General features: G+C 38.3%; 1 protein-coding gene across 1 annotated transcript; it reads left to right on the forward strand.

Moving 5' to 3' along the window:
- Positions 1-3,560: 3,560 nt before the first annotated feature.
- On the forward strand, positions 3,561-9,490 carry LOC142636733 (cationic amino acid transporter 1-like). Its single transcript, XM_075811020.1, has 2 exons — positions 3,561-4,190; positions 7,896-9,490. The coding sequence occupies exons 1-2, from the start codon at positions 3,782-3,784 to the stop codon at positions 9,242-9,244; spliced, it is 1,758 nt and encodes a 585-aa protein (XP_075667135.1). The 5' UTR covers positions 3,561-3,781; the 3' UTR covers positions 9,245-9,490.
- Positions 9,491-21,444: the final 11,954 nt, after the last annotated feature.

The following is a 21,444-nucleotide window of genomic DNA, read 5'->3' on the forward strand; positions in this document are numbered from 1 at the left end:
TCTTTACTATAGTGAATTGTTTTCGGGAAGGTTTCCTCCCAAGTTTTTTACTGTGAAACTAGTTTGTTTCATTGGTTTTTCTGGGTCATCATATCTTGTCTTATTTAATTTTCTGTTGTGCATGATATTGATGTTAGTTTGTTTTCACAAGGTTTATTCATAATAAATCTAATTAAAAATTTGGGTTTAAACTTGTTAATTCTATCAACCGGGGTCTAAATTTCCCAACAATTTGGTTTCGTATAGCTTTTGTCATTTATTGAGCCTAAACAATTAGTTTGGATGAGAAAGAAAAAAAACTTTAATATTAAGAAATGTTATGCTTATAACATTTTCACAATACTTTTACAATAAAATTATAAGTGACAGATTATTACTAACTATTGTTGGTGGGAAAAAAATGGTAAGTTCAAATTAGAACCAATAACAAATCACCAGATTAAATTTTTTTTGTGTAAGCGTTGAAGAATGTCGTAGATGAAACACTTCTCATCTTAATATTATATTTCCTAAATAAGGAGAAATAGAGGCTTTTAGTTAAACACGCAAAATTTGTATGAAAAAGGGGAAGAGATCTTTTTGGTTAGTTAATTGGTGAGCCGAAACTCAACTTTCAGCTAGCCTCTTTTTCCCTTTTTATTCTTTCATTTATATGTATTGAAATTAGTTTGATATTTTGAGATCGCCTAACTATTTAAAAAGCGTGAATAGTTTTTCTACAGTAAGTTTGGTTTAGTGTTGTTTTGTCTTTTATTAAAGTTTGGTTTGGTATGGCTTTTGTCCTTTATTGAGCCTAAACAATTAGCTACTAATGAATAAACAAATGAAAACATTAAACATTTCTATCCTAACTGTTTTCATTTGATTATTCATTAGTAGCTTAGGATAAAAATTGTAAATTTAAATTTAGAAGTGTAAGTTTGATTGATAACTAAGGGTTCAATCATGTAACATTTCATGTACAAAAACTATATAAATGTGAATTCTTAGAGGGGTTTAGGGAACTGTAAAGGATTGCAATATATAACTGTGTAATTTGCATATATTTAGCGGTAAGTGATATTGGTAGATTGAAAGCCTCCAAAGTGATTTTAGCCTAATATTAATAATTATCATAGAACAAATCCTGAAAAAACTCCAAAATGAAAGGATTTGAATATTGTCTACATTCATCTAAACCAACAAGAAGGGATCTAGTATCTTAATATGATGATATTTGTCATTAATAATAATAGAATTGAGATAAAGTGTAATATCTTGCAATTTCGGGTGCAATAGTTATCAATGACGAAGATTGAGAATTCAAAAAATAATTTTCAATCTCAATTCTTGAAAAAAAATAATTAAGAAAGTAAAAAGTGAAGAAGTAAAAATTTGTTAAGAGAGAAATGTGAGAATTTGCAACTAATGCAAAATCTAAGATTTGCACGGATCCTAATCCATAATAATAAGTATGAATCCGACTATACGAGGTATACACTGAAATTCTTGCATACCATCATTGTGGACCTCTCAAACGTAGACTAGAAATTAAGTATGATCAATATAAACTTCAAAGGTTCAAAAAGAGCATGATTTAATTATTTGATTTTGAAATTTAAGTACCTAGAAGGATTGACAAGAGAGAATTAAATTGGATCACATCAATAAATTTATTTATTCTTAACCAAAATGAAATATGTACTATTGCATATAATTTCTTATTCTTAACTATATTAAAATATAAATTGGGTTAACGGGTACCACCATAAATGGTGCCAGTTAACAATAGTTTTTTACATTTTTTTTTCTTACTTTTTGCAACTTTCTGCTCTTTTTGATAATTTTTTAGCAATGTTTTTGACAATGTTTTTAATAATTTTTTTATCTTTTTTATTAACACAACCTATTAAAGAAAATTTTAACAAGCACCTTATTAACATTTTCCTAAAATATATACCATCTATCTTACATTTTTCGATGAACCTTAAACTTCCACGCCTCAAATTATCTTTTTTTTTTCTTTTTTCTTTTTTTTGAAAAGGCGCCTCAAATTATCTGTCATACATAATCCAAATGTGTAATGGACAGGAGGAAGCATTCAAACAAAAGTAAACAGCTTTTACGATTTTTCTATCTTTCACATGTGACAATTGTGAGTATGGGTCCCATTCCCTCATGCCGTAGGATGTTCTCAATTTCATTAACCCATTCCCAACTAGATCTATCCAACTAGATCCTTCAATTCAAAGATTCTATCAAAAGGGGTTGCCATTCCGAATACTAAAGTGGTTTTAAAGTTGGGACAATAAATTATTTCACAATTTTTTTTTAAACAATTTTGAGTCTTTGACATTAGACCTATCATTTTTATTTACAATGATGCTCTGTTTTGTTATAATTGTGGTAAAAAGTTGTGAAAATTTTTGTAGTTAAAAACTTTTTCTTATGAAAAAAACTGCTATATAATGATTATACTTTATTGTCTTTTTCTTTAATGTATAATTACTGTTATCTAGACCAAGTTAATTACTACAAATACCATACAATTAATAAAAATACTGTCTTCTCAAAAAAAAAAAAAAAAACTGCTATAGTTACTACCTAATTTACTTTATGTATAATTACGACCATCTAGACCAAGTTAATTACTACGCATACCATGCTAATTAATAAAAATAATGTTGTAAATTACTGGTCTTGAATGAGTTTCCTGTTTCAAATTTTTGACAACACAAACAAATAGCTCATGTCACAATCAATCAATCAATTAATCTCCACTTATCCACGGGTAATTAGAGAAACTCCCCATCTAACTTACTTTCTTTGACTTTTCAAATTTCATGTCCGGGTTCAAATTGGCTGTAATTATAGTTTAGGAAAAATTTAGGCATAGTAATTTAAGTAAAGTATATTAGATTTTTTAATTAAATACATTTTATTACATTGATCAATAAGGTAAACATAATGTTATCTTTTTAAAAAAAAAATTGAATATATGAATTTAATTGAAAAACTTAATGTATTGTATATTTTATTTTTAGATTTTTTAATAAATAGTTATTATCAGACCAAGACACTAGTCAATTTTTAGTTTAAGCAGAGATTGAATTTCAGGTCTCTTATTCAATTATCAGAGACTTTACAAGTTGAATTAACTGGAGTCTAGATGACACTACCTAATGAATTGAATCTAAAGATTGTATTAAATGTATATAAGTTTTACCCTTACCAAATTAAAAATAATAATAATAGTGGTAGATAATTATATTTAGGTTAATAAGCTATGTTAAGAAATTGTTTATGTAAAAATGAAAAAAAAAAAATTCTTTAACAACTTTTTTAATTTTATATAAAAATATTACTTAAAATTGAATGTCCTAGAATCGTGCTGTTTAGACAATAACATAAATAAACAATATTAGAGCATTGGCATTGAAAATGACATATGGCATAGTAGGAAAAATTTAGCATAAAAGTTCAAAACCTCCCACATATTCATTTACTTTATCAATTTCTCTTTTTCTCTCTCCAGGTTTTTGGGTTTTAAATTTTTATTTTTATTTAAGTTTTGAGATATATTATTTTACTATGTAAAAATATTATTTTCATATGTCCTACTGTAAAATAAAAGCGGAGATGTGAGGGTAGAATGGGATAAAATGTTGAGAAGTGAACGCTCTTATATTCCTTTAATATCTCTCTCTTGCTGTATCTATTCTATATTCTTGGGAAGCAAACAGAGAGCCAGAGCCAGAGCCAGAGCCAGAGACAGAGAGAGAGAATAAGAGAGTTGACTCAGATGGGTGAATACGGAGGAGACGAAGGTGTTCGGAGAAGAGGGTGCTCGTGCACAAAAGAAAACTTTCTCCCCGAGGAATCGTTTCGGAGCTGGGGAAACTATGCGAGGGCGTTGAAGGAAACACCGCGTAGGCTGAAGGACCGAGTTCTGACTCGGTCGTTGGATCTGACGGAGCTAGTGGATGTGAAGGCACAGAGCCAGCACGAGATGAAGAAGACGCTGAATTGGTGGGACCTCATGTGGTTCGGCATAGGAGCTGTGATTGGAGCTGGGATCTTCGTTCTCACTGGGCTTGAGGCTCAAAAACATGCGGGACCTGCGGTTGTGTTGTCCTACGTCGTTTCGGGCATCTCTGCTTTGCTCTCTGTCTTCTGTTACACCGAGTTCGCCGTTGAGATTCCAGTCGCAGGTATCAATACCATCCTTATAATCTTGCTTTTTTTTCTTATCCTTCTTGTTAATTCTTTAATAAAATTATTGTAGTAATATATTTATTTTTGAAAAGTGTTATGATCTACTATAGTTTTATAACAAATTATAGTGAGTGTGTTGTTATTTATTCTAATTTAAATTTATAACTTAAATTATTATTATTTTTTTTATCCATGTCCACTAATAAGTAATGTAGGATTTAAGATTTGTTGTTACATTTCTTTTTATTTGTATTGTTAGTATTATGATTATCTTTCAAGTTTTAATGGTAATTTGATTAGGCAGTTAACATAGGTGATTGCCTTTTAAATGTATATATAATTGACTAATACGTAGGAAATTAAAGATTTGGTCATAGGATTAGGATTTCGATTTTAAATTGTCTTTTAAGTCAAGGAGGGAGTATAAAGTATTTATTGTGATACGTTTAGGCTTTAGCTGTATCTATTGGAGGCAGTTCAATGCTCTGTGGATAGAGCTTTATTTATTTCTAATAATATTTGGAAATGCTTTTTTTATCAAATATTTTTTTTTAACTTAATTGGATTTGGAGGAATATTTTTTCACCCCACTATATAATAATTTATAAAATTATTTAGGTGATCTTTTTTATTTATTATTATTTAGGTGTATTTTAAGTTATATAAATTATTTAGGGTCTGTTTGACTTGTGAGTTTTAACACAATAACTCATATTTTAAACAATATTACACACTTTTTCATATACTTTTTCACCCACACATATATAAAAAACACCTAAGCAACATAACTTAAACTACTCAACCAAACACCCATTTAATAACTGGTGTGACTTGTTTAAACTCTAAATAAAATATAAGATAGGAGTCAAAAGACAAAACTGGCTCCACGCTCTTTCACTCATTAAATTAAAAGTTTTATGGCTAGATGCATAATTCCATTTGCATACAACAAACAAACCCATAACGAATCACCCTCTCAAGTTATTTTAATGTTATTAACATTTTTTTGTAAAAAAAAAAAAAATTTAGTTCTCCTTTTATATATATATATATATACACATATTGAAATGTACTGTAATAATCATTGAGGGTTTGTATGGTTTAGAGGAGTTTTGAGTGATATGATCTAAAACTCATAACTGAGTTATCAAAACACATGGGACCCACACCAATTTTTTTGTTTGGCTTTGTTTTCACCTTTTATTTCTATCACTCAATTCTCTGATTTTTGAGTGATGAGTTATGGAAACTGAAAACATATCAAATGTGTTTTCAGTTTTTAATGACATTTTTGTAATTAAACTCACAACTCTCTCACTGTTTAGCAGCCATGTTTGACTTTTGGTTTTTTTTTTTTTTTTTTGGAAACAAAAAGTAAGGGCAGAACTGAGTGATGAGTGGCAAACAGGAGTTTAGGAAATTGAGATATTTTAAATGATGAATTATGAGAATTGAGTGATGAAAATTAAGTGACGATAAATTTTAAATCAAACGGCCCTGAGTGTTCAAAGTTCAAACCAACTTTTTGAACTGAATTTTGGATATCATTGTTTTTCAGTTTTTCTGCCCGATGAAAGTAAACTTAACTTTTGAGTTTTCACAACTTTTGTTTTCCTCTTGATTTTGTCCTAATGGTTATTAAATTCAAGAGTGTGTTTTTTTGTGATTGATTAGTTAGAATTTTCTGTTGACTTTTTAATTAGGTTGATGTAATTTATGTAATTTATAAAATATTAGTTTTAAGTTGTTAAGTGAGAGCTAGCTCTATAATCTGGGGCTGTTTTTTATAATATAATATGGAGTTATGGGCCATATATTTTTGAATTTGGTCACCACTCAATATATTATATTTAATCGCGTATAATTTATGAATATGCTTTGGACAAAAGGTCCAAAAGCTGATTTGAAATCCCAGTTTGTCTTTATAAAAATGACGTAATTTGTAAAGGAAAGTCCACACTCCACACACAATTGGAGTTTTCTCTTGTAACCGGAAGAAATATCCATGCACATGCTCTTTACAACGGTGCCTTGTTATCATTATTTTTTAATCCTTGCTAGATTTTTGTTGCGGCTCATGTGAATAAGATCATTTTCTTAAGAGCATTAGGTTTTTTTTTTTTTAAAAATACTTTTTTGTAAAATAATTTGATAAAAAAGAAATAAATAAATAATTTTTTATCACTTTTTATTTTATTTTATATTTTTCTTGAAATTTGTGTTAAAACTTTCCTAAAATTTTTTATTATCTGCTCTAAAGATACTAGTTAACATAGCATTTTTATTAAATTTTGGAAAAAAATCTGACAGTAAGTTTGTTAATACGCCTTGATATGGGTTCTAGTTAACTTAATTAGTAAAATCTTTGATGGTTAAATAAGTGATTTGAAATTTAATTCTCACCTACACTAAAAATAGATTGATCTTTTTGCCTGATAGGATAATAAATAGCTATAATTCTCTTTAAAAAATAAATAAACCTTGATATTAATTTAATAATAATTTACACGAAATAAAGGATGTGTCTTGAAAATAAAGCTGGCTTTTTAGGTGGATAATTAATGTAAAGGGGGTTGTTGCGATGAATACGGATACGCTGCAATTTAGGTTTATTAATAGCCAAGCGGTGAAATGCTTGTGTCAGCAATTAGCCATGTACAACCAAAACAAAAGAAGTAAAGAAAGAAAAAGTTAGGGTCAGTGATAGAATTTAGGTTGTGAACATTACAGTGATTTTGCACCATTACAGTGATAGAATTTTTGGTGCAAAATCACTGCCGGCCATGGAATGTAATTTAGGTTTATTACAAGTTACAAGTTACAAGTTAATTACAAGTTACAAAATCTGATAATTTAGTTAGTAATTAGAACAAGAAAGTTCAGAGATACAACTTTTGTGTTACGCAAATTTTGATCAATTTTGTTTTTTTTCCCCACTTTGGCGAATTGGGTAAAAAATTATGACAATGCGTGTCATACTCTTATCCTGAGTAAAAAGTAAATTTTGGAAATGCAAATAATATCTGCATTGCTTCTGAATGGGGGAGTAAAATAAGGTTCAACAATGACAAGCTGGGTCATAGTAATTCCAGACTCGATTAGAGTCCAAAATTCCAGGCTGACCCATCTAATAATTATTTTTGGTTGCTTCTCCAATTAAGCCTTGACGAGAGGCTCTCCACTTGTTTCTTGGCCCATTAGAATTGATACCGAGGTCTTTGTCAGCTGCCTCTTCCAGTCCTAGCTAGCGTCTGTGACTATCATTATTCATTAACCTACAGCCTGTAGGCTACAGGGCAATCTCCAATGCGTTGAATTGGTTGTAACTTGTAATTAACTTGTACAACAATCTTACCCATTGGCTCAGAACCATTACTAGGATACAGCTCGTGTCATGTGCTTTTGTGGCATACTACATGTGATAGTGATACTAATGCATGTTCCAATTTAAGTTGTACACATTCGCCTATTCCGTATAGTTGAGCTTAACATGTCTTGTGTTACTTGAATGTGAAAATAAAAATACAAATAATTTTGATTTATTACTTTCGTGATCCTTGAGATATTTGTCTTTTTTCGGTTAATTGTTAGTTAATGGGAATTCATGACAGCATCCTTTGCCTTGATATGCACAGTTGAATAAAATTTATGTTACTTTAAACACTAAGGCTAATTAAGCTAACAAGATGTTTTCCTTTCAGGCGGATCATTTGCCTATTTGAGGGTAGAGCTGGGTGATTTCATGGCCTTCATTGCTGCCGGAAACATCCTACTTGAGTACGTGATTGGTGGAGCAGCCGTTGCCCGTTCTTGGACATCCTACTTTGCCACACTCTTGAACCACGACCCAAATGATTTCCGCATTGTAGCCCATAGTTTATCACCAGACTACAGATACCTCGACCCCATTGCCATTGTTGTCTTGGCTATCATTTGTGTTATGGCTGTTATGAGCACAAAGGGCTCCTCGAGATTCAATTACATTGCCTCCATCTTCCATGTTGCTGTCATTATCTTCATCATCATTGCAGGCCTTATAAAAGCAGACACCAAAAATTACAGCAATTTTGCACCGTTTGGCGTCCGTGGCATCTTTCAAGCATCAGCAGTGCTTTTCTTTGCCTACGTTGGATTTGATGCTGTCTCAACCATGGCTGAGGAAACAAAGAATCCCGGTCGGGACATTCCTATTGGTCTTGTTGGCTCAATGGTGATTACTACATTGGCATATTGTTTACTAGCCGTGACACTATGCCTAATGCAACCATACACAAATATTAATGAAGACGCACCATTTTCTGTGGCATTTGAAGCCGTAGGTATGGGATGGGCTAAATACATAGTTGCTGCTGGTGCATTGAAGGGCATGACAACAGTTTTGCTTGTCTCAGCAGTGGGTCAAGCTCGATATCTCACACATATTGCACGTACACACATGATGCCCCCATGGCTCGCCATTGTGAATGAGAAAACTGGGACTCCTGTCAATGCCACAGTGGTCATGCTTGCAGCCACTGCAGTAATTGCCTTCTTCACATCGCTTGGGATTCTCTCAAACTTGCTCTCAATCTCCACACTGTTTATCTTTATGCTTGTGGCCATTGGCCTTCTGGTGCGTCGATACTATGTTAGTGGGGTTACAACAACAGCAAACCGTATCAAATTCATTGTGTTTCTTGCCCTTATTCTTGGATCTTCAATTGCCACTGCTCTTTATTGGGCCATATCTACTGATGGTTGGATTGCGTACGCAATAACTGGACCAATTTGGCTCTTGTCAACTATTGGGCTTTGGTTTTTTGTTCCACAGGCTAGGGAACCAAAAGTTTGGGGTGTACCGTTGGTACCATGGCTGCCATCACTATCAATTGCCATCAACATATTCCTTCTTGGGTCTATAGATAGAGCATCGTTTGAAAGGTTCGGGTTATGGACTCTAATAATCTTGGTTTACTATTTCCTTTTTGGATTGCATGCGTCCTATGACACAGCCAAGGAAGCTAGCAGTGCCAAACAGATGAAAAATGTTGAAGAGGGGGCCGTGAACTAGAGAAGTTAATAAGAAATGTGTGATGCATATGTTTATGTAATTTCTGTTCATATTATGAAGGAAATGATGTATGTGTTCATGAAAGAAAACTGAAATTCTCTTTCTAGGCTTTTGTTACGTTTTTAATTTTCTACTGTTTGTTGCAATGTAAATCTTTTACAAGTACAAAAATGTCGTACTTTTTTTTTTTTTTTTGTGTGTAAATTACATTCACACATGAAAGTTACAGGAACAAATTAAATTTAATTTTGTCCTTTGTAGGGTAATTATATAAATGCGTACTTCCTCCTCTTACATAACTGTGAGTTCTATTAATTAAATTTATGATGAGACTCACAATTCATGTGAGAGGAGGGAGTATATATTTATGGTATTTCTGGAGTATTTAATAATTTTCCACTTAGTATATCTTGCTGATTAGTTGCCCCATAATTCTATACAATGGTTGCCTTCCATCTCCCTCTCATCAAAATTCCCAACAAAGATCGCTCGAAATCCACTCCTAATCACCAATCTCCACGGTTCAATTCCTTGTTTCAGTTTCATTTGGGCGTCTTTCTTAGGTAACTGCAATGTCTATAAGCCAATAACTAGAACTATGAGACGTGGGTTTTTGTTTTGAAGCTTTAGTTTGGTCATATAGATGTTTACTTTTAATGGGTATCTGATAATTATTGTTGGATCATTCTCATAGTCGTAGATTGTTGTGGTTATGTTATAAGGGTGTTATCTTATTTGCTTGTATGTGGAATATGTTTTTACTATGGTTTGTCCTACCATCCATTCACAATAATTATTCTGTCATTTGATAAAGACATTTGTTGGTTTTAAGTGTAAGTAGGGTTTCTATCTCATATTCCTTATTAGACCCAACAGATTTTTGGTATGTACAAAGTTCGAATTCAAATATTTTATTTGACAATAAGAGCTTTACTGGTTGAACCATAATTGGAACCACAAATATATTTGTCTTTTTTTATTATTATTATAAACAAATATATGGATATTACACATGACAGTGACAAATATCATCTTTCGATTTGTGGTTGGAGCCTAAGACTACAAACATGTTTGGAGAACATTTTCCCAAATATATTTGTCTTTTGATTAGCAAGAATCTTACCATAGTTTTGAAAGTCAGACCGGACCACTCAAATTAACCGATAAACAACTCAAGAGCCCGTTTTTAGTCACTAAAAACCATTTATTACAACTAAGTCCATGAATCATTCAAATTGTGGCTGAATCGACTGGTTCAAGAAATTGGTTGTGGCTTAAGTATGGTTCAAACAATGTTCATTCTTTGAAAAAATGAGTTAAACTTGACAAGAATAGAACCCGTGAACAAAAGATCACAAATTGCAAGATACACGTGATCACCAAGGCAACAAAGCGCTTATAAAAAAAAAAAAGGGGGGCTCCTATTATAAATTCTTCCGTTTCCTCCTATTTTAATATAGATAAAAGACATCTAGCAGACTAACAATCCAAAGGCAAAAAATAGCCACCTTGCTTCACGGGAGAAGAACACATCACCCAAATTGAAACAAAGTTTTTTGGAAAAATCCAAAAACCTAGAAGAGGTAAAACCGTAAAAGCTCTAGAGCAATAAGTCGTTCAAAATTTGTCCCTCTTCATCTCTCATAAAAAGAACCCAAAGAACAACCTAGAGAAACCCAAAATAGTAAAATCATATAAAGATTATATTTCCTCAAAAAAAAAAAAAAAATCAATGACCCCAAAATACACGTACATCCATCAAATATATGACAAAATAAAGTGTTAGAAACAAGAGGAGAGAAAACTAACCACGCAGTGGTGATGAAATCAATGGCAAGAAGGAGAGAGATAGGCGTTGGAAATTAGGAATAGAGAATCGAAGAAAACAATTGTTAAGCTTCTAGATATTTGTAGCAACGATTGTTATGGGATATGCATGACCTTCTAGATCTGGATTTGTCTGGGGAGTTGAGTCTATAACTTGACATTGGACAGCATAGTCCAATGGCTTCCAGTGTATTTTTAGGCCTACAAAATGAGTAAAACTCAAAGTCTAAGAATCATGATAAATGTTGAAATAAATAAATATGCATTTAGCGTAATAGCATTGTTCATGTTATGAATTAAAGTTCTTAATAATGTATATTGGATGATATGAAAACATAGTTACTTATCTTTGTATGATTTGTAGCTCCCTTGTATAGCATCAATGAGCTAATAATATTCTAGCGGTGGAGGGGCAGTATGTCTTGATAACTTCAAGATTGAAGGGGAAAAATGGGTGCAACTGGAGGGTGAGAGAGTATATACAGTTGTGTGTAGAGGCTAGTTAAGTTTGTGCCCTTTGTCATGCATTCAAATGAATTTACCTTTGATGATGCTCTCTTAATTATTATGGTGAAGTTATGAATAGTGTTGTTTTTCCACGAGAAGGGTTTTTGTAAGATAGGTTTGTGTCTTCCACGAGAAGAGCTTTAATATGAGTTCTTGATGCCTTCTAGGAGAAGGACATTAGTACTAGAAGTTTATGCCTTTCATGAGAAGTGTTTTTGTAAGAAATCTTTGTGCATTCTAGGAGAAGAGCCCTAGTATTAGAAGCTTATGTCTTCCTTGAGAATAACTTTTAGTATGAGTGTTTGATATCTCTTAAGAAGTATGAAGATGGTAAAAAAAAAATGGATGTTTTGTGGGATGTAGTATTTGTAATATATATGGGTAATAAGTATGGATACTTGGTGAGAGGTGTTTGTAAGATGTATGAGAGATATGTATGTGTATTTTGTGAGATAAGTAATTTGCAAGATATATAAGATATATGTATGAGTATTTTGTGATGATTGGTTATGTAAGATATGTGATAAATATGTAGGTATTTTGTGAGAGATATGGAAGTTTAAAGGTAGTAAAGATATAAGATTATAATTGCTGTAGAGGTTGTAGTGATGGCTTGTGTTGCTTTCCAAAAGGAAATATTTTGTAAGAAAAGTGGAGAAGGAGATGTGTTTATGGGCAGCACAATGAATGAATTTCAGAATGAGAGATTGAGGAAGTGAGTATAAGATGGGTAATAGTGGTATAGTAATATACGAAATTGTGTGTGTCTTGATCCTCTTTATATAGAGTCAAGTCTGAAACTAAATCAATTTAGTTGGAGGAAAGACCAACCAGAACTCTGAGTTAGGAGGGGTGGCAGTATAAAATGAAATTATCATTAGGGAGAGGAACATGAGTTCTAACATAAAGACATACCACAAACTCCACTCAAAGACCATGATAAGGGTAATGCAAGCTATACTACAAACAATACACTTTCTTAGTCAATATGAGACAATTATCCTTTTTTTTTTTTAAAGGAGTATTCATTTAGTATTAACAAAGACATAAATACTAACTATACATCTGTACTATTTATCTATTTTGTTTATTTGTCAGTAAAAAATAAATTCAATTTATATAGACGTATTAATAATAATAAAAATACCCATTGACATAAGCCTCACATCCAAACTTACAATAGTGAGCCCAGCCTCAACTTACAATTATTGTAAACAAAACAACTATTTTTTTGCTATAACATAGGTGAAATTTTTATCCAATTTGTAATTTTGGACTCATTTGATCCACTAGATTATTTATTTATTGTAGAGCAAATATCTTTCTATGTACCATAAGACACTCATGATTCATTGTACAATGCACATGGGTCATTATTTAAACAGAAAAAAGAGAAAGATAAGAGGCAGAAAGCTCTCTTCTCCTCTCTATTCTTTGTTTCAGAGAATAAAAGGGGAAATGAGAAAGTGAGACAGAGATCACTCTACCTCCTCGTTGCTCAAATGAGAGAGGCACAAAAATACCAGATTTGGGGATTGGAGCGCGGTCCTGCTACTTGCCTATTGTGCTAGAAATTTGCGAAATTTGCTTAATTTGCTGTCTTGCTGTGCTGCTCAGCTGTTGCTTCTCAGTCTTCATGCGGGCCGACTAGCAAATTCTTAAATTCTTTATACGAGGCATACACTTGAATTCTTACACACCATCATTGTGGGCATCTCAAACTTTGACCAGAAATTAAGTCAAAACGTTCCCATCCCACGGTCTAATAAAGCAGCGTTTGGATAACGCGTTTCTAATGTTTGCGTGTTTTTTTTTAAGCCGTGAATATTGACTTTTTCTGTAAATAGTGCGGTTATGAACCCCAAACATCACTTTTCAGTAATTTTTTTATTAAAAATGAGTCTCATGATACTATCTATACATTTTACTACAATGTTTTCAGTTTTTAGTTGTATACAAACGGACACTACTTAAAATAATATAAACTTCAAAGGTTCAAAAAGAGCACGATTTTATTATTCAATTTTGAAGGATAGTTGATGATGCCGAAGAAGTCACCAGTAAGCTGCGAGTACTCTTTCGATTGAAGCAACACCTGCGAAGAGAAAGTAGGTGATCAACAGAGAGCACCGGTGTTGTGCCGGCCAAAAACCCTCCGACGATCAAGTTAGAGTCTTTAAAACAACCCTAGAGTGCCAGAGTTGAGGCAATTGTGCGTACCTTTTTTCATGAGGGTTTCTGGGGTTTATATAGTGGAGTAGAGCCAAAATAAATGCCTTGGCGAGGAAGTACTTTCCTTTTAGAAGAGCAATTTGCGGATCTTTGCATATCGTATAGAGCTCCTTTCCTTATAGGGATCTTTTTGACTAAGACCAAACGTGTAGCGAAAGAACTTTCCTTATATTCACGCATGTAGAAGTCAAGACAGATTGAGAATGGAGGTTGGATTACTCCTTCAGCCTTTGCCTGCCTAGGTCGTCAACTAATGTGCACCTCCTATACTGCCGTCAGCCTAGGTCGTCAACCAATGTGCACCTCCTATACTGCCGTCAGCCTAGGTACATCTCTAAAGATATCGTCAGCTAAGGACCTTCTCACCTTGGCCGTCAGTCTTCGCTATCTTGATTCCTTTAGCCTAACGTCGCCACGTAAGGGGTGTGGCCTTGAACGTCAAAAGAGGTGTCAATGACAATAGCATCAGCATAAAATAACGTCACTATCAGCTGCCCCCCACTCCATTATCCCGTCATATATGGGTGACGGATCATGGAGTTGGTGTTACCGGGGAAATGGTGTTTGCATGGTGATTTGTGCCATGTTCATTAAATGGTGGGACACATGTCATAGACTAATTGGCTCCGCGTCTGGACGAGTGTGTCGCTTCGTCTTTCGCGCCTCCTCTCTCCTATATATACCTCACTGTTTACCTTTTTCCCACTTTTTTCGCCTTGTTCATCTTGAGAGAAAGAATCCGTCACTGCCAGTTTTATCACACCGTCGATCGTGCAACCGTCACCTTCTCGAGACCGTCCTCCACGTAAGTTTTCCTTTACCTTTTTAATTTTTCTAGTGATGCCCTTTAGCGAAGTCGTATGCCTAGGATCTTAGAAAAACCCGTCGTTTGTAGGTAGTCAGATGTCTAGGGAGACGCCGAGTGATCAATCGTCAATCCGCGACGGAGCGGATTACGATGAAGTTTTCCCATCAGGTCGTGAGCCTGCGGAGGGCCTATCCTGGTCGTCAGAAAGAGAATCGTCAACTCCTTCTGACGGTGAAGTAGAGAGTTCTAAAGGAAGTGAGGTGTATGGTGATGAAGAAGGGGTAACCGACGAAGACCAGGGGGTTCGTGGAAGGGAAAGTAGCAGTGACGGGGGTGAGAGTGACGGTGACGAGGAAGCCTCAGTGAGCACCTCGGGATCCTCTGGTGATGAACGTCCCTTCATCTTACCTCCGATGTCCGTCAACAATTTTCTCCGACGATGTCGGAGAATGTTTTCAAAAGTTTGCGGGTCCCGTTACCAAATACCGTACGACATTCCCATCCGTCCGCCGATGAGGAGGGTGAGAGGTGCTACTCAGGACGAACCGCGGAACGCTCGGCATGTATGATGCCATGTTCGCGGCAGGACTAAGGCCGCCGCCGACGGCATTACACCGTCACCGGCTAACTTTCTCAGATTTTCGTCAGCCCGGATTGCCCCCAATGCTTGGCGAACCTTCATTGGTGCCGAGATCTTGTGGGGTAGTCTAAGTGGTGGGAACCGTCAGCTGACCTTGGACGAGTTCTTCCGGTGTTATCGTCCTCGCACATTTCCTCGTCAAAAGGAGTGTATCATTTTGCAAGAGGGATAAGGGGTTGAAGTTAGTGTCGATATGCCCGACTCCAATAGGAAGAGCTGGCGTATACTTCTTTGTAGAAGGGACAAATTGGGTATGTCGTCAAGAGGAACGGGAGTCAATGCCCAATGGTTTTGATAACACATGGGCTTACGTTAGAGATTCAGTTAATCCCGTCGACTCTTCTCGCCTCGTCTACTTTCGTCGTCCTAACCCGTCACTTTTCATTGCAGCTAATAATCGTCCACGTATTACCGAGGAGCAAGAGGATTTCATTCGTCGAGTGACGGCCATTCCATTGGACGAGAGGAAGTGTCGGGATCTAATCACGTTAGATACTCTTCACTTATATTGTGGGGGTCCTGAACTGACGGAGGAAGCTTGCAAATTGAACGCTTATTCACGTCGTCGTAAGTGCCTTTTAACTACTTGCATTTATCCCGACGCCGTCTCTTTCTAACCCTTATTCTTCGGGGAGAATGGAGTCCGCCAAACAACGGATTCGAGCTGCTGCTGCGGCCAAGAAGAGACAGCAGGAGAAGGTTGGAGACGAGTCAACCCCACCGTCAACCCACAGGCCCGTCGGGAAGGTCGCAGCCAAGAGGAAACCTGACGGTGGGGAAGACCGTCCAGGGAAGAAAGATGCCCCAACCCCTGGGGACAAGTCTTCACGAAAGCCGTCGCCTCCCAGGCCCGTTCATGGGGCAGGCAAGGGGCCCATGACCTCGTCAGGCCCTATCTCCCAGGGGTCTGCTCGTCGCCTTCTGACCCACAAAGATTACGCCGTAGAGGTGACGGAGTCCATTTTGAAGGATGAGGAAATGGACCTTTGTGCCGAGCAGACCATTGACGAGATAAAGGCGTCAGGCCTTTTTGACCTTACCAGGGTGAGTCTCGCTTTCTATTTTGATGCCCGTCCAACTTTTTATACCCTGACGTTGTCTTGCCCCCTTTTTCTTTCAGGCTATGGTTCGCATGAAGGCACTGTCAAGCAGGTGCTCTGCCAAGGAAGGGGTGATCACCCGTCTGAACGAGCGCGTCAAGTACCTAGCTGACGGTCAGGCGCAGTTCAAAGAGGCAAACCGCATCTTGGGCACGGAGCTGAAGGATTATAAGGAAAAACTGACGGAGGAGACCCGCCGACGGGAGATGGAAACGGAGGCCAAGGCGACGGCGGAGAAGGAGTTGAGATCCATCCTAGTCCAAGTGGAGACGGCTAAGAACGACGCTGTGACAGAGTTCAAGGATTTGTCAGCCTTTATAGACGCTTGTGCTGCCTACTATGGTGACGGGTTCGAGGACTGCTTGAAGCAAGTAAAATTCGTCTATCCGGACTTGGATTTGTCAAGGATTTCAATGGATGAGTCCATCCCGTCAACCCCTGCAGGCGACGTCGTCCCTGAAGATGCTGACGACAATAATCAGAGAGACAACAGCGTCGTCCTAGCCCAGCCAGCTGCGGATCACTCCGTCACTCTGACTCCAAATCCTCACAATGGGGACCCAAATGCCGTCAGCCCTTCTCTCTCCTGTGCCCAGCCTTTCACTGTTGAAGACGATGGACAACACTGACGCCCTCTCATGAGCTTAAAGCCTCTTTTTTTTTTCTTTTTTTTTTCTTGAAGAACTGTTGACGAAATTGTAGTACTTGGCGCCCATTTTTCTGGGCTTTTGTAAAGACATTGTCACTTTATGCTTCAAGCATGTGTGTTTTTTTATTAAGTCAAAATTGTCCGTGATGAACTCGTCAGCTTAAGGGTGACGGAATTTTTCTCCAATCCAATTTTTTTGAACTGATGATGGCGTCAGCTTCTTTTTCATAAAAACATAGAATCGTTTTTTATCATTCCGTCAGTTACATGGGCGACGTCGTTGGGCAAAATTGTATGCTTGAGTTTCCTAACGGCGTCAGCTTCTCTTTTAGCGAATCTAGCTTGATGTATTCATTTGGTAATATGCCCATCATTTCTACGAACAATACCGTCAGCTAGCTTATCGTGTCGTTACTTTGAACATAACACTGTTATTATGCCGTCATTTTGAACATAACACCGTCACTTTGTTGCATCATGGCAAGGTGACGAGCCCAATAGGGAACTTATCAGCATTTTATTGTACTTGTACATCTTATGCACTTGGTGGTAAGGCCTTCTAGTAACGAGGTCGTCCACCTTGTCCTTAGGTTGGGGTCGCCCACTTTGTGGATTTTAGGTGTAAGATTGTCCATTTTGTGGACTTATAGGTAGGCCGTCCACTTTATGGACTTAGATGTAGGTCGTCCACTTTGTGGACTTAGAAGTAGGTCGTCCACTTTGTGGACTTTGAAGTAGGCCGTCCACTTTGTGGACTTAGACGTAGGCCGTCCACTTTGTGGACTTTGAGGTAGGCCGTCTACTTTGTGGACTTTGAAGTAGGCCGTCCACTTTGTGGACTTTGACGTAGGCCGTCCACTTTGTGGACTTGGATGTAGGCCGTCCACTTTGTGGACTTATAAGCAGGTCGTCCACTTTGTGGACTTTGAAGTAGGTCGTCCACTTTGTGGACTTTGACGTAGGCCGTCCACTTTGTGGACTTTGACGTAGGCCGTCCACTTTGTGGACTTTGAAGTAGGCCGTCCACTTTGTGGACTTGGATGTAGGCCGTCCACTTTGTGGACTTATAAGCAGGTCGTCCACTTTGTGGACTTGGATGTAGGCCGTCCACTTTTTGGACTTAGATGTAGAGGACCTGTTGTTTTCTTCAAGACATAAAAAATTCACTAGTCGTTTCTGAATGAACCTCCTCTTATTATGATGAATGCATAAGTAAAATTTTGTTCAAAAATAGGAAAGATAAGTTTTCAGCCCTTTGGACTTAAAATATACTGTAGACAAGAATAAGCTAAGACAAATAATTAAGGATCATAAACTGGTAATGAGGAGTAACGTTCTGCTTGCTATCTTCTATCGGTAGTACTTTCGAGGTGCTCGGCATTCCACGGGTGTCGCAGCTTCGCCCGTCAAGGAGTCTCTAGGTGATAGGTGCCCTTTCTTCGCCATGATACGATCTTGTAGGGTCCTTCCGAGCTCGGGTCCGAGCTTTCCTTGTGTGGGATCTTCGGCCGCACCCATTACTTTCCTTAAAACAAGATCTCCGACTTTGAAGTCTCGGTGCTTGACTCGGGAGTTGTAGTGCTTGCTTACGAGATCCCGGTATCGCGCGAGTCTCCGCTCGCCCACCGCCCTTACTTCGTCAATTAGATCCAGTTGTAAACGAAGCTCTTGATCATTTCTTCCCTCGTCGTGATTGGCCACCCTATAACTTCCGTGAGTCCTATCTCCTACTGAATGACCGCTTCACTTCCGTATGTTAGTTGGAAAGGGGTTTCTCCCGTAGGGGTTCGCACGTCGTTCGTATGCCCATAACACGCGGGTAGCATTTCAGGCCATACGCCCTTTGCCCCTCGAGCCGAGTCTTGATGATTCGAAGCAAGGATCGGTTGGTGACTTCTACTTGTCCGTTTGCCTCGAGGATGGGCTCGGGGAGGAATAATGGTTCTTAATTCCTAACTCTCGCAGATACTGGAAGGAGTCGTTGTCAAATTGTTTACCATTGTCCGAGATTAAGACTCTTGGAATTCCATACCTGCAAACAATGTTTCTCCATACAAAACCCCTTATGTTCTTTTCAGTAATTGTGGCTAGGGCTTCAGCTTCAACCCATTTGGTGAAGTAATCGATGCCGACGACGAGGAACTTCACTGGCTTTGCTGCCATCGGGAATGGTCCCATGATGTCCAACCCCTATTGGGCGAATGGCCATGGGGCAGTTATGGGGGTCAATTCTTCCGCCGGTTGCCGAATGATGTTGCTGAACCTTTGACACTTGTCGCAAGCTCTCACATAAACCTAGGCGTCATTTTGCATTGTTGGCCAATAGTATCCGGCCCGAATCAACTTTTGTACCAATGACCGTGACCCGGAATGGTTGCCGCATATCCCCTCGTGTACTTCTCTCATAATATAGCTTGCTTCTTCGGGGTCCACGCACCTTAGGTATGGTCGAGAAAAACCCCTTTTGTAGAGAACGTCCTTTATCAAGACAAACCGTGCAGGACCTTGACTTCAGCTTCGGCCGCCTCCTTTTCATCGTGCAATGTGCCATCTTTTAGGTAGGAGATCAAGGGCGTGGTCCAATTGTTTTCGGAACCAATTTCCCGTATGCGGACAACGTCAATTAACGGTGAGGACCGAATGAAAGAAAGTACCTTGTCGATGGGGGTCATGGTTTCGCAGATGCGGCTTTGGAAAGTCGGCCGGCATGTTCGTTTTCTCCTCTTGGAATTTGGACTATTTTGGCTTGCAGCCCGTCCATCCTCTTTTGCTTGCTCCCGCACCTCTTCATTCTTTCACCCTTGCACTCGTACTCGCCGTTTACGGCTTGTGACGACTTGGGAGTCGCAATGAACAACCACGTTCGTGGCCCCTACAACTCAGCAAGGTCTAAACCTCGCTATCGTGGCTTCATACTCAACTTCATTGTTAGTTGTAGGAAAGTCGAGGCGAATCATGCATTTGAGCTCGTCGCCTTCCGAGAGAGTTAAGCACGACCCCTACCCCCGCCGGCCTTCTTGTTGGATGACCCGTCGTGAAAATGCCCCATCGTGGGATTCTTCTCCTCTTCGCCTTCCGCGCCGGTGAACTCGGCGATGAAGTCGGCTACCGCTTGTCCCTTGATGGCGACGCGGGGCGATATTGTATATCAAATTCACTTAGTTCTACGACCATAACGCCATTCATCCGCAGCCTGAAGCGGTTGCCCACGCGCCGCAAAGGTTTGTCGCTAGGACGACTATTGTATGGGCTTGGAAAATATGGCTTGAGCTTACCGCCGTAACCAAAGCGAAGGCAAGTTTCTCCATGGGGGGATATCTCTTCGCACCGTGCAATGCCTTGCTCGCGTAGTACACGGGGTCGTTGGACCTTATCGTCTTCTCTAATTAAGGCCGCGGCACGCTGGGGAAACGGCCAGATAGAGGAACAGCTTTCTCCCTGTTGCGAGTGGCTTAGCAATGGCGGGAAGAGAGGTAGGCCTTTAAATCTTCGAACGCTTGTTGACACTCGGCAATCCATTCAAAGGATTTTTTCAATGTTCGGAAAAAGGTAGACATCTATCTCGAGCCTTCGACACAATCCGCTAGCGCGGCAACCCTACCATTGAGGCTTTGTACTTCCTTAATATTTTTAGGAGGGGCTATCCCCATAATGGCCTGAATCTTGTCCGGGTTGGCCTCGATCCCTCTTTGGGATACCATGTACCCCAAGAACTTTCCTGCCGTCACCCCAAAGGCACACTTGCTTGGGTTGAGCTTCATGTTGTAGGAGCGAAGAGTGTCAAATGTTTCCTTAAGATCCTCCAGATGAGCTTCTTCCTCTTAGCTTTTGACCAGCATGTCGTCGACGTACACCTGGACGTTCCTTCCAATCTGCCGTGCAAACATCTTGTTCATGAGCCTCTGATAGGTTGCGCCAGCGTTTTTCAGGCCGAAGGGCATGACCCTGTAGCAAAAAAGGCCTTGGCTTGTTACGAACGAAGTCTTCTCTTGATCAGCCTCATCCATTCGGATCTGGTTATACCCGGAGAATGCATCCATGAAGCTTAGCAACTGATGTTTGGCCGTAGAATCCACCAGGTGGTCGACCCGCGGGAGGGGGTAGCTATCTTTGGGGCATGCTTTGTTTAAGTCCGTGAAGTCGACGCACATCCTCCATTTCCCGTTGTTCTTTTTGACCATTACGACGTTCGCCAACTAGTCGGGGTAATACACTTCCCCTGATAAATCCCGCTTCTTGCAGTTTGCGGACTTCTTCTGCTATTGCTTGGTCTCTTTCTTGGGCAAAGGTTCTTTTCTTCTGTGGGACGGGCGGAAAAGATGGCGACACGTTCAACCTGTGTACCATGGCCGACGGGTCGATTCCCAGCATGTCTTCGTGGCTCCATGCGAATACATCTTTGTTTTCTTTCAAGAAAGTTGCGAGTTTCTGACGTAC

The sequence above is a fragment of the Castanea sativa genome, chromosome 5 (assembly GCF_040712315.1).
Source record: "Castanea sativa cultivar Marrone di Chiusa Pesio chromosome 5, ASM4071231v1".
NCBI lineage: Eukaryota > Viridiplantae > Streptophyta > Magnoliopsida > Fagales > Fagaceae > Castanea > Castanea sativa.